Consider the following 14,675-nt stretch of genomic DNA (forward strand, 5'->3'; position numbering starts at 1 on the left):
TTCTTTTTTTTTTTTTTAATTAAATCATAGCTGTGTACATTAATGCATTTATGGGGTACAATGTGCTGATTTTATATACAATTTTAAATACTTACTTCAAACTGGTTAACATAGCCTTTACTTCACTTTCTTAATTATTGTGTTAAGACATTTATACTCTATACTTAGTAAATTGGGTACCATTTCTTATTTGCAGGGCCGGTTGGTGTAATTCTCATGTAAATCTATCTGATCTGGGGCTTTTTTTATGGGAAAGCTTTTTATTACTGCTTTAATATTACTGCTTGCTATTGGTTTGTTCAGGAGTTCTTCTTGAATGAGCCTTGGAAGGTTGTAAGTTTCTGGGAATTTGTCCATTTCCTCTCTATTTTGAACTTTATGTATGCAGAGACTTTTGTAGTATTCATAGATGATGTTTTCTGTTTCTGTGTATAAGTCATAAGATCTACTTGTTCATTTCTCATTGAGCTTAGTTGTATCCTTTCTCTCCTTCTAATGTACCTGAAGGGAACTGATTGAAATTTTTTTGTGCAAGTGTACCTGAGTGAAATTTAACAAAATATTTTTATCATACATCTCTGATGTTCTTGTTATGGACATTTGAAAATAAAATTGTTCTGTTAATACTTTTTGACCTCAATTATAGGATGAAAATTATCACATTGAATACACTACAAAAAGGAAATTCTAAAATCATTTTATTTCTTATATGACTTTCAATACTCTACCTCTCATTTTTAGCCTCCATCAGGCTTCCACATCAAACAGTTTGTGATGTGGAAGTCTGCTTTGCTGAGATGATTTGCAGTTAACTAATAATAATTTCAACTATATATATTGTTATCATTGTTTACCTATTGCCTAGTTTCTAGAAAACTAGGTTCTGTGGATATTTCTGCATCATTTTTTGCATCTAATGAGTCACTTGTAAAGACAGCAAGAGGCAATTCTTTGGACAGGATTCTGTACTTTTGAGTAGAGTGCCCACAGCAACTTTTACCACCACTATGACAATTACTACTACTAACTTCTGCCTTTGAAATATTTTAACATATCCTAATTTATTTATTTAGAATTATTTATATTCTAATTTATTTATTTACCCTCATTTATTTCTCTACGAGTTTCTCAAAGGAACAATTTCTCTATTTCCTATGGTTCTTTGACTTCATTTGAAAGTTTAATGCTTTCTCCCTAGCTCTTAATCTTTAAGCTACCTGGAATCTTATTCTTAAGCTACTGGTCATCCTTGCCTACCTTAAAAGTTTTAGACAATAAGATTATCACTTACATAATAGTCATTAATAAATCTGTTTCTGATGCTCTGATCCCTTTCCTGAGTTTCAGCAGTGTGTATTATATACATTCCCATGCCTCCAGAAAACATACATTAAATATGCACAAATTTGAACTCATCATCTTCTTATCCATCCTTGTTATAGATCCAGAACAATGTGCCACCATCTACCCAGTCATTCAAATCAGAAATATAAAGCCTAAGAGGAATATATGGTGGTAATAAGCATATTCAACAACTAAATCTAAGAATTCTTCGTTGATTTAGCACTATTAAAATGGCTATTACACATAGGAAAACACATAGATTTGTTTATTAAAATAAATTTTAATGCACATATAATATGAATGTCTTTCTAAATATTTTACTCAAGAATACTATCTATATTGGACTTTTCATTAAGATTTTTTTGATCATCAAGTCTAATTATAATATATACATATTGTGGTGTGCCTACTAATATTTCAGGAAAGGAATAAATAGTACAATACTACATAGTCCCTGATCTGCTAATTCTTTCTTTTACTTTCATTAGATTTAAAAAAATTGTAATTATGTTTTCTGTGCTGTTATTTGTCATTTTGATTCTTCCATTCTATCTTGTCTGAGTAGTCCCAATAAGTTCTCTTATAATCTTACATAGATGAAGAAGCCAAAATGAGGAAGTTTTATGAAATAGATACAATAAAAGAGCTATTGTTTACACTGTTAGGGCTACTGTAAATTTTTTTTCATGAATTTTACTTTCAAAACATTATGTGCTAAAATAGAACACATTCTAGATCGATGATAATTTTTGTCTGTCTATTGGTTTTAATAAGCTGAAAGCTAAGAGAATTTTCATTAAACTTGTTTTCATTGTTGTGATTTATTTAAAAGTCTCAATCAAAGATACCAGAAGTTTAAGAATTGAATAACTGTGACATCTTTCACATTTCTTTTGAACAAGAGAAGAAAACAGTAAAAATTCTGAAATGCTCTAAGAGTTAAATTAAAAATCCTCACAGCTGTAACTTTCACATTATATCCATTTTCTTATAAGAATTTTTATCCTTGCCAGAAAATTTTCACCATTGTAACCCATTTATCCACTCTTTCAACCAGAAAATACAAACTGTAGACCTAACATAGTAAATGATCAGAAAAAGAATTGCAATGGCTATTAGAAAGAAATACTTCCTGTGTTCATCCATAATATATTTTAGGATTTTTATGTCATATTTATATATTTTAGTATATTTTTGAAATGCTTCTAATATCACTAAATTCCAAATCTATTGGGGATACTTTTTTTTTTCTTTTAAGCTGTTAAGAAAAACATGTCTCTTTTCTCCAAAACAGAGGCTATACCTTGGGATATATTTTTATATTTAGATAATATAATAGTGTGTTGAATGACAAATGTTTAACTATAGGTTGTTTCATGAAAACCTAGGTGGAGGAGAATGTGGATCATTTCCTCCTATAATGTGACAACATGTGGAAGTAACATGAAGAAAGATGGTATCTCTTTCTTACATTCTACTCCTCAGTATGGAACTCACTGTGTCCATAGCTCACTAAACACCAAGCATTGATATAGAATCAAAAGAATACAATAGACTGAAGACTCTATTGATTTTTGTCTTTTCACCAAAGATTTAGTGACCCTGGGTAGGTCTGATGCCGGCCTCACCTGACCGGAAGAGGCGTAGCATCCTCAGTCTGATCTGTTTGGTCTTGATGGTGTAAACAACTGGGTTGAGCACTGGAGGTGTAAGAAAGTGAAGATAGGAGAGCAGCACACGTCCACGCAGTGAAGCCCGCTTCCCAAATCTGTGGATCATGGACAGGCCGATCATAGATGAGTAGAAGAGCAGCACTACACAGATGTGGGAGACACAGGTGTTGAGGGCTTTGAGGCGCTCGGCCTTGGAGGCGATGGACAGCACAGTTTGGAGGATCAGCCCATAGGACAGAACAATGAGCACCGAGTCCACACCCAACGTGGAGAGAACCACGAAGAGACCATAGGCACTGTTGACGCGGGTGTCAGCACAGGCCAGCTTCATGACATCGGGGTGAAGGCAGTAAGAGTGCGAGAGCTGGTGGTTGCGGCAGTAAGGCAGCTTCTTCAGCATGATGGGGGCAGGGACGTGCAGACTGACGCTGCGCACCACGATGGCCAGGGCCAAGCTGGTGATGCGGGGACTGGTGAGGATGGTGCCATAGCGCAGAGGGTTGCTAATGGCCACAAAACGGTCAAAGGCCATGGTCAACAGCACAGAGGACTCCATGATGGAGAAGGTGTGGATGAAGAACAGCTGGGCCAGGCACACGTCCACTGCCACCCTCCTGAAACCCAGCATGTAGAGCGGAAGCATGGTGGGCAGTGTGGAGACAGACAGGCCCAGATCTGTCACCGCCAGCATGGACAGGAAGTAGTACATGGGCTGGTGCAGGGAGGGCTCTGTCCTCACCACCCACAGGATGAGGCTGTTTCCTGCCAGAGAAGCCACATACATGGCACACAGAGGGATGGAGAGCCAGGCTTGCACAGCCTCGAGCCCAGGGAGGCCGGTCAAGAAGAAGGAGGTGCTGGTGTGGTTGGAGTCTGACATGATGACCCCAGGGGCAGAGCGCCAGGAAGAAGTGCTGTCACAGGCCCTGCAGTCAGACGGGTGGCTGGGTCAGAACTTCTTGTACCATAACCTCACAAGGATTTTCCAAAATGTTTCTCTGATAGCCCTGGCCCTATAATTTATCCAAAACCTTTTCTTAATTAATATACTATGCATAAGAATTCTTATAAAAAGTTTTTAATTATTAAAAGAAATATTTTATGCATAGTAATCCTGGTTTTCAAGTCACACAACAAAATGTGCCCCCACATCAGTTGGACTCATGACTCCATAAAGGGACAATAGCAGTGTTGATCCTAACTCTTCATTAAATGTATTAGGAAGTAAATTCTAGTTTCTAATATAGTTTTCTTTCAGAATCCAGGTGTCCTCCCTTCCTGTCACTTTCTTCTTCACATCACCTTCATTAGATACTTCTTCAATTTGTGGAGTATGCGAATTCTCCAGAAACATGGTTTTTTTTCATGATTAAAACAATGAAAAACAAACAAAAAAATATCTCTTAATGTGTTATTCTATCTGTGTAAGCACACAAATACCATCTGATAGCACATGCAATTTAAAAGGCCAACCTAAACATGATTCATTCTCATTAGTGAAACAAATAATTCTCCCTCATGACTAAGAATATAGAAATGAGAAAATAAATTTTAGTTGCCAAATAATAAGACTTTAGATCTATATACACCAATTTTTAGATGTGTACAATTATCTTGGAGTAGACCTTCTGTTTTTCCTGTGTTGTCCCCTTCTCTTGAGTTTTGCTCACTGTTTCACCACCAGCTATCTCAGCTACCTTTCTTTATTTAACTCATTGCAAGTTTCATATTTGAGAACACAATGCTGGTTTTTCTATTTCCTTCCAAATCATACATGAATGGGAGATATTTCTGTAGTTCTCCAGGCATGCAAACCATTACACAACAACCAAAAAAGAAAACTTAGTTTTGAGGGCTCTTATTTAACCATACATTCAGTTTTTTTTCTGTGATGACATCAGCTTTTCTTCATTTTATCACCTTCCCTTTCTTTTGTCCTATGCATAGGCAAACCTACCTTTGAAAAAATGAGTTTACATGATGAATTCTGTCATTTGTTTCTTTAGGTAAAAATGTACAAGTATAATTTAGTACACTTGTATTTCTCTCACAGTATTTTACCAAGCATTTTCACATATACTAGTTTAGAGCATCTCAACTCTCAGAAGTTGGAGGATCAGTTTTTCCTAAGAAACTTACTCATCAAGAATTCAATTCTAAACATTGTCAGAGTATTTTAGATCATAAAAGGAGGCTGCAAGACTGGAAATAGTTCTGGCTGATATTATGCTCTGAACTCTGAATACTGTACCCTGTAGCTGAAGACAAACACCAGCTATTAACAAACAGACTGTAGATACTCATAAACTTACCTTTAAATCAAATCAAACTAAAAATTCCCTCGAATTTTTTTTTCCCAGTTTCTTTATGATTACTTCTGACTTCCTTTTTGTAATCTACCTTACTACCTCCAAATTATACTTTTGCATTTTTATTCAATAATTAAATTTTCTGAACTGCTATTCAAGATACAAGAATCGGTGCTATGAGAGATACTAAGAATAGGGTTTCGGTAATAAAAGACTCATCAGAGCCAGTATTATTTCACATATGTGAAGAAAACAAATCAATGTTGAAAGAAGAAGGGGCATTAGTACGAGATGTTATGGAATAGCTCCCTGAGGAGGGAACATTTTAGGTAAGAGCAAAATAGCAAGAAGGAGCAAGACAGCTGGAGATCTGTGTGTGCATGTGTTAGGGCATGCGTAGAGATGATTCAGGAAAAACATCAAATTATTAGCACACAAGTTAACTAGGAGCGAGACAAATGTCTGATATGGCTGGAGTTGTGGTAGAAATGAGAGAGGTAAGAAAACACGGAGAGCCAGAGCCAGCTCACTCATGTAAACTCCCTTTTACCTGCCATGGCAGGACCAATTTCTTTTTATGCTGAATATATATCTAGTGGCCAGGAAAGTATAGCATCTGGGCTAGTGACCTCAATAGTACATGGGGACAAGTAATGCAAATTAGTAGGTACCATCCAAACCCTTCTGAATCATGATTTCTCAGACTGAAGCTTAATAATCTCTTAAGACAATTCTGATGTACATCCAAGTCTGAAAACCGCTACTATACACTGTTAGGTATAGTATTTCTCTATACACAGCTTACTGCAATGTGTTGAAAGCCCTGCAAATTAAGATAAAAGGGAAATCCTTAGACACTTCACTCCTCAGTGCTGAGCTCAGAGATGATTTCAGTAAGCATGCTCAGGCACAAACCCAGGTTCTTTGACTAGGATTCCATAAAGGATTTTAACACAAATAAAAAAAGCATCAAAGAGTATATGACCACTATGATAAAAAAACAAGATCACTATGTTTCTCCTGACAATTTATTGTGAAAAGTATCACAAGGTTAGTAAGGTGATCTGTATGGCAGCCGAACTCTCTTGCTGTAGAAAGTTGAGCAAGTTGTTTCACCCTTTCTGCATCTGTCACAGATTTAGAACCTCCTAGTCAGTTGATGACAGAGTAAATGTGCAATGAGTTGAAAAAAATGATTTGGAGAATTGGGAAAAACTGTACATTCAAATTACTTCTTTGAACACTCTGTCTATGAATTCTCCATTTTACATTCATCCTGCATGGTCTCTTTAAATCAGAAGAAAGCGCATACATTTTTTTTTTTAATAAACTGAAAAGTTTTTCACTTCAGCCATTGATCACAGATGCAGAGAAACAAGCACAGTTAATGTTGTTAATGCAATTCAGAATTTCTGACTTGATTTCACTTTTTTTTTTTTTCAGACAGAGTTTTACAATATCCCCCTCGGTAGAGTGCTATGGTGTCACAGCTCACAGCAACCTCTAACTCTTGGGCTTAAGTGATTCTATTGCCTCAGCCTCCCAAGTAGCTGGGACTACCGGCACCTGCCACAACGTCCAGCTATTTTTGTTGTTGTTGTTGTTGCAGTTGTCATTGTTGCCTAGCTGGCCCAGGCTGGGTTTGAACCCTACAGCCTGGGTGCATGTTGCTGACACTGTAACCACTGCACTACAGAAGCTGAGCCTCGTTTAACATTTTTTTAAAAAGGACATATTAAAAAAACCGAGGTGCTCATATATGTGGAGCACATTATTTTTGTATATATCAAACTCAGATCATTGCCTAGGAAAGGAATGGTTTTGTGAGTGTATGTGTTTATTTTTCTTGTTTTAATTTTTTAAAATATATTTATTCAGTGAAAGAATTCAGTAATAACAGGCAAAGGACTATAGTTAACAAGTCAAGACATTTGTTTCTAGTCCAGGCTTCCTCACAAAAACACTGGGGGAAAAAAGGCTTGGACAAAATTGAGATCTAACTTGGACTTAAGCATTACCGATTTCTACAAAGAAGTCAAAAATACACTATGAGCTTCTTGCTCTAGGGAACTATTTTTATTTTTGTGGGGGAGAGGATGGTCAGTAGATTTCCTTTCATTTGTGAGTCTATGGCATCATGGAGCAAAGTGCAATGCCACGTTGGAATTTCCAACATGAACGTGTGGTTTCTTCTATAATCATGGTAGAATTAAGAACAGCAGTATTAAGAGCTGATATTCTGTCATGATAGTGAAAAGAATATGATAAGAGCATAAGTTTCATGTTGACAAATCATTCCTTTCACACTGTATCCATACTCACTTATACCATGATGACTTCAGTTTTCCTACCATCAAAAAAGAGAAATTGGTGAAATATACTAATATTCACAGCATATAGATCTTACAGATTTATTTAATGACAAGAAAGTGGATGGGAGCTTTCTTAATTTCATTTCTTAAAGTGCTTACAAAGCCAATAATAATTGTTAACATTTGTCTGTCCTTCATTATTTTTTCTGAAATGTATTTACCATGCAAAATTATCATGATAAGTATACTCACCATGCAAAATGAAAGGAACTTTTTCAAAGAGGATTCTTCAAAGATTTAGAAAGAATTTCAATTTATCATGATTGCCCAGGGTTTATCAATTTATATCATCTTTCTTTTATCTTCCGTCTTGTGAGAAGAAAAAGAAATCAAATGGTCTTCACAAATCAGCAACTCCTCATGCCATTCCACCCCTCAGACTTTCCCTCACTTTAGTTTTTCTACCTTAGGAGGCACAGAATCAGTCTTCTTGGAGATTCAGGCACAAAAATATCAAGCGGTGTTTACAACAAGGGGAGACATTGTTGGTTAGTTACTAGTCAAGCTCCTAATCTACCGTTTAATTAACTTTATTATGACAGCACATTTTAAGAATTCTTCGGGAAACTCTACAGATAGTTCCCAGGTGGTACTTAAAGATGGAGAGCTTCTTTCTTCCTAGTAATCTTCTATCTACTATCCTTTTCTAGTGTCAACTCAAAATATATAAAGGCTATTTTAAATTGACCACTAACAAGAACTTCTGGAGGTGACTTTTCACCATTCTTCTCTAAACCCCACGTTCTTGACTCACCCACAAGGAGACAGGAGCTGAGGACATCATCAGGAGTCCACTGCTAAGGAAGCTACAATGAAGAGTGATTTTACAGTAAATCAACCAATCAGACAAGTCCAAGTACATGCCAGGACTGTATTCCCTGGTGAACACAACATGCACCATGGGCTTTGGAGCCATTGCCTTTAACCATGTAACTTCAAAAACAAGTTTTACAGTGTGTTAAAGAGACTCCATTGTGATTAAGAATATTTTGGCCCCATACAAGTCAGAGTTTATTCAGTTACTGATTTCCTCTTATCATTTGGTTAAAATTAATTGGCTTGATAAGAGTTCAAGTTCTAAGATGACAAAGCCCTGAGTTAGAAGTGGTCTCTACCACTTATATAAGCTGAATAAGCTCTTTCAGTCTCTTTATTTCCCCATGGAAAACATGGTCGTACAATGTAATCTTTGGGAGATAATGGATATTTGGTTAATAAAAATGGCCGTACGGTTAAACTGTGTGGATTTGGACCTCAACTCTATCATAAGGGCTCTTGAGTATTGTGGTAGATTATTTAGCCTCTGAATGATTCAGTTTCCCAATCTGTGAAATGAAAATAATGAAAGAAACCAATGCATAGAGTTGTTATGAGGATTACCCACTAAAAATGTTAGAACAATGCTTGTAAATACTCAGATAATTAGATATTATTTCAATATGATTATTTACTATAACAATATGGTGAACATGAAATATAATAGTATATGCAAATGTTTTTTATACTTCTTTAAGAAGAACACATTATGCATTACATGAGTCATTTTTATTATTATTACTTTTAAATAAATTCAGGAAAAGAAACCTTTTATTGTTACCACATAAATGATAAATATTCAATAAAATGAAGCACTTTCCAATTTTGAAGACAGATCTCTTCAATTGATTAGAAATCACAAAATTAACCATAGAATTTAATACAAAGGCAGACAATTCATACCCCTAAAATAATGTTTTTAAAATCATCTGTTTCACAATATAAGAACAAAACAAAGCCAGAAACTCAGTTTTAGTTATATGCACAATCATTTGCCAACTCCCTGACCATGAAAGCAAAAGAATAGAGAGGACTAGAAATCTTTCCACAACAGTGATGTGTGTCATAAAGAAATAATAGACCTTGAACATATCCTAACACATAAACAACCACAAATCTAGAGAAGATACGTGCATGTGAAGCAGAAGCATTGGGAAACAGAGAGTACAGAACTGCAATGCCCTATAATACAGTAAGCAGTAGGTCAACTCCTTGTTTATTCAGGGTTTCTCTCTGACAACCCTTTAAACACAAAGATAGTTGAATGCAAATTAAAATCTCTTTCCTGGACAGGCAGATAGGGTAAGATAGATCAAAATTTGCGGGAACTACTAGATAAGAAGACAAGTATCCAGAAGGAAGAATTCCTAGAAACCTGCTACTTAGGTATCAACTGGTGGTTTTATTTTGTATGTGTTTGTTTTTACTTTTGTTTTTGCTTTTGTTTTCCAGATACTAAGCTGAAAATTCACAGGGTAAGAATTAAAAAAAAAAAAAAATTACCAAAGAACAACAACAAGGTAAAGAACTGGGCTATAAGTTGAGTAGAGGTTCTGGATCTTCTACAGTACTGAGATACCTGGGGGTTTAAATGAGATGGAGTGGAGAGATTTCTTTGAATATCTTGACCCCCCTCTAGGTGGTAGGGGGGTAGCACTATGTGGTGAAAGGCTATAATTACATTCAATATTAAGGGCCATCTTGACATATGAGACTGATTTAAGTACATTTGTACTGTAGGTTTACAGATGAAAAGAACTCTACATTGTACTTGAGCTGGTAAATTTATTTCCAAGGGAGGTATAGATCAACAATTTTGAAACAAAGATGAACTGAGAAAATAAACTGTAAAAAGTGGGATTCCTATTTCTGACTGACAGAGGAAAAAATTACAAATAATGGGCAATATTTTTAAACTGGTATAAGAAAAATAAGTCTGTGCAATTCACAGTTCTAATTTAGTATAATTTTTCTTCCCAATTGAAGGAGAAATAATGATTTGTTCAGATAAGCAAAACTGCACTTAAAATAAATGTTAAACAAAGTGGGACAGGTCCTCACAAGACACCAAATTTGTTGGTGTAGTTTGCTTGGACTTCTCAGATTGCAGAGCTGTGAGAAATAAATTTCTATTATTTATCTATAATTAGATAGATTAATTGTATCAAATTATAGATAAATAATAGAAATTATAATAAATAATTTTCAATTATTTATTTATAATAATAAAAAACAACAAAGCTTCTAAGGCTGAAAAGAAATGATGTGAGGTATAAATTTGGGAAAATGCTAAAGAACTCTAAGTATTACAAGTGGCAAAAGAGATAATAAATATATTTATTTATTTATTTATGTATGACAGTCTCATTCTATCATCCTGGCTAAAGTACTGTGACATCATAATAGCTCACAGCAACCTCAAACTCTTGGGCTCAAGTAATCCCTTGCCTCAGCCTCCTGATTTGCTGGGATAACAGGCATGCACCACCACTCTCAGCTTTTTTCCTTCTAATTTTAGCAAAATGGGGTCTCATTCTTGTGCAAGCTGGTCTCAAACTCATTAACTCAATCAATCCACCTTCCCCAGCCTTCTAGAGTGCCAGAATTACAGATGTGAGACCAGCCTGTAAATATATATTTTTTTAATTTAATAAAGTACTTATATGCAAATCATGGCATATTGATGAAGTGAAACATTATTCAAAAATACAAAGAAGTATTATATGTACCACATAGATGGATCTCAATATGGTCCTGAGGAGTAAAAATAGCAATGCCATACCCACTAAAGGACATACAACTTCATAGATACATTTATTTTAAGTTCTAGAAAGGTACAAACCAGTCTGTATTAACAAAATCATGTCAGTATATGTGACAGGTTGGATGGGGAAAGGTGTTAGTGAAGGAGACAAAAGATCAACAGGAAAATTATAGGGGTGATGGATCAGTTTATCACCTTGATTGTGATAATGATTCCAAGGATATATCTACATGCAAATTATGTATTATATGTCAATTATATCTTAATACATGTAAAAATTTAAGTAAAATGCTAGTAAATAGAAATGCATAAGATATTATGAGATCACGAAGGAGGATTTCCTGACATAGCAGAGTATGGTAAGAGGGTAATAAAAGGTCTCTTCTTCAGTGCATTGATACAAGTTTACATTTGTGTTTAGGAGGGGGTGGAGTTAGACGGTTGTCAGTGGTTTGGTATGTGAAAACGAAGGCAAGATCTATTGAGAAATGATGTCCTCTCAAGGATGGTTGTATTTTCCTTGCTTAAATATTTCAACTGGCTAAGCTCTACTTGAAACTTATTTCAAAATACAACCTAGCAAATAAACCCACCCTCTCATGTATTCTTTCATCTGCTACAGAAGTACCTGTGACACACTGGAGAATCTTACATGGTGTGTTTGGGGTGGTATGCTAATGATTTAAACCTCTCACATGGAGAAAACAATATTCTGTTTTGTTTTCTTTATATTTTAAATAGGAAGTGGCATAGTGTAATTGAACACATGTTTTCAATTAATGACTATTTAGATGCAAAATAAATATTGGAAATATATATTTTTTCTCTTTATCATAACATTAAAAATAACTTTACAGCACAGTTTTACTCAAAGTTTAACACATTAAAAAATGTGTGTGATCTATTATTTTTTAGATTATTAATGAAGAAATTTCATCAAAGAAGTTAGATGACAAATTTAGTCTAGAAAGCAAGAAACCATGACATATTAAGAAAATCAGTTTCTCTCTTTCTGGTTCATAAGAGTTAGCTAATTGTCTTAAAATAGTCTTTTATGATGTCCACATGCCTTAGAACTCTTCTCTAAAAGAGGAGAGAAATTGAGTTGTACATGAAGTCTTTTATTAAAAAGTTACAGAATCTTGATAGTTTTTGAAGGCACAGAATTTCTAATGTATATATTAGGAAGCTAGGTGAGCTAGCTTCACTTGGAGAGCTAGAAATATTGGGAGACTATACCAACTTTTCATATGTAATGGAGCTTAAGGAAATATCACCCTGCATAATGTTTATGTTGTGAGGAACTATATTATAGTAATTAGGATCTTTATTTTTAAAGTCATGTATAATTCTGAAGTATTTATGTTTGTTTTATAATTTCCAGTATAATCCACATCTACATATGTTTAATAAATGTATTATGCAAACCAGAGAAAACATATTTTGATCAGATATAATGTCACATGTTTTGAATGTACAACTAAGTGATGCCTTCTTGAACTTAACTTTGTAAGATTCTAGGTTTTGGGTTGGTCCAGATCTAAGCTATTATTGAATCTTCTTATAATCTACTTGCTTTGGCATGTAAATAGATATTCTTTTAAGAATCTGTAAAGTTATCCTTATAATAACGTGGATATTTTAAGATTGAGATTGACTTTTACAGACTAAGAAATTTTTTTTTCCCATTGATGACTGGGGAAATACCACATTGTACTTCACGCAGTGTCTTTGAACAATTAATTGAATAATAGTTAATAGATCAAATAGAAGTTAGACTCTGTCCCCTCTTTGAGATGTCCTCAATTCACAAGTCTTTCTCTAGGATTGAGGTAACACACCAATATCTTATTCCTGTAACTCAGAGCTTTTGGGGGCATAGCATCTTTAGAATTCGTACCCGAATCTCTTTGGTTTTCACGCTGTAGACAATTGGATTGAGCATTGGAGGCATAAGGAAGTGGAGGTAGGAGAGAAGCATATATACCTGAGCTGGTAGCTTTTTTTTACCAAAACGATGGATCATGGACAGGCTAACCAGCGGGGTATAGAAAAGCAATACTGCACATATGTGGGAAATGCAAGTGTTGAAAGCTTTGAGCCGCCCAGTATTGGAAGCAATGCTCAACACTGTCTTCAAGATCAGCACATAGGAGATGAGGATGAGCACAGCATCCATTCCCAGGGTGGAGAGCATGACAAAGAGCCCAAAGCTACTGTTCACAAGAGTGCTGGACCTGGCCAGCCTCAGAATATCAGGATGAACACAATACGAATGAGACAGAGCATTCACAGGCTGGAATTGCAGCCTTCCAAGGAGCACAGGCAGGGGTAAATGCAGGGCAGTGCTGCGGGTCACAACGGCTAGCCCAATGGCCCCAAGGCGCCTTGGTGTGAGAATGGTGGCATAGCGAAGGGGTTCTCGGATAGCCACGTAGCGGTCAAAGGCCATGGAGAGCAGAACAGCTGATTCAATGACTGAGAAAGTATGGATGAAGAAGAGTTGCACGAAGCAGGTGTCAGCTCCAATCTTTCTCTGGCCCAAGAGAAAGACAGCTACCATTGAAGGCAGTGTAGAAGCTGAGAGGCCTAGGTCAGCCATGGAGAGCATGGACAGGAAGAGGTACATGGGAGTGTGGAGACTGGATGCAGACTTGACAATGTACATTATGGTGACATTGCCTATCACAGAAAGAACATAGATGGAGCAGATAGGAATAGCTGTCCAGCAATGAGCAGTCTCCAGTCCTGGGAGATCCATCAGTATGAACAAGAAGTTGCTGGCATTGACGTTGCTAGTAATTTCCATAACTCTGGGGAGGAACTACCTTTGAAAAACTGTAAAGCAATCACAAAGACATTTTTTTTCACAGCCTGTTTTTTATCACACTACTCTTATCTGTACAGCAATATTGCCCTTCCTCTCTCTCAGCACTGAATCTCTTTCCTTCAGAGGTTTTTGCTATGAAACATTTCTGTCTTTCTTAGTGGTATCCTTTAATTTTTGATAACATATTTGGGTCTTTCAAATAAGGAAATTTCTTCCTCATCTTGAAGACATTTCAAAGTTTGAAAACTGCAAAAGGCACATACCTTCTAAGTTAGGAAAATAACATCTATATATACATGAGCTAGATTATTTTTAGTTCCGGAATAGAATCAGGTTTCTAAAAACTTCCCACAAGGAAAATTGATTTTAATGAATTATTGGGAGTTAGAATGTAAAGTGTAAGTAATTAATGTCAATTATAAATTCATGCTATTTTCAGATTTTTTGTTGTTGTTGTTCTGAAAGGGACCCTAGGATATCAGAAGTAAAAATTGTGACAAGAAGCCACCAGGAAAAGTTTGGGCTTGATGTATATATTTATTTGATTTCTTTCTAGCATTTGCTACA

General features: G+C 35.6%; 2 protein-coding genes across 2 annotated transcripts; both read right to left on the reverse strand.

Moving 5' to 3' along the window:
• Window positions 1-2,937: 2,937 nt before the first annotated feature.
• LOC100946760 (olfactory receptor 51G2-like) lies at window positions 2,938-3,897 on the reverse strand. The gene has a single exon (XM_003781421.1). The coding sequence runs from the start codon at window positions 3,895-3,897 to the stop codon at window positions 2,938-2,940; it is 960 nt and encodes a 319-aa protein (XP_003781469.1).
• Window positions 3,898-13,139: 9,242 nt separating this feature from the next.
• Window positions 13,140-14,087, reverse strand: LOC100959888 (olfactory receptor 51G2-like). The gene has a single exon (XM_003780970.1). The coding sequence runs from the start codon at window positions 14,085-14,087 to the stop codon at window positions 13,140-13,142; it is 948 nt and encodes a 315-aa protein (XP_003781018.1).
• Window positions 14,088-14,675: the final 588 nt, after the last annotated feature.

This window comes from Otolemur garnettii, unplaced genomic scaffold, assembly GCF_000181295.1.
Source record: "Otolemur garnettii isolate 467f Iridium unplaced genomic scaffold, OtoGar3 scaffold00001, whole genome shotgun sequence".
Lineage (NCBI taxonomy): Eukaryota > Metazoa > Chordata > Mammalia > Primates > Galagidae > Otolemur > Otolemur garnettii.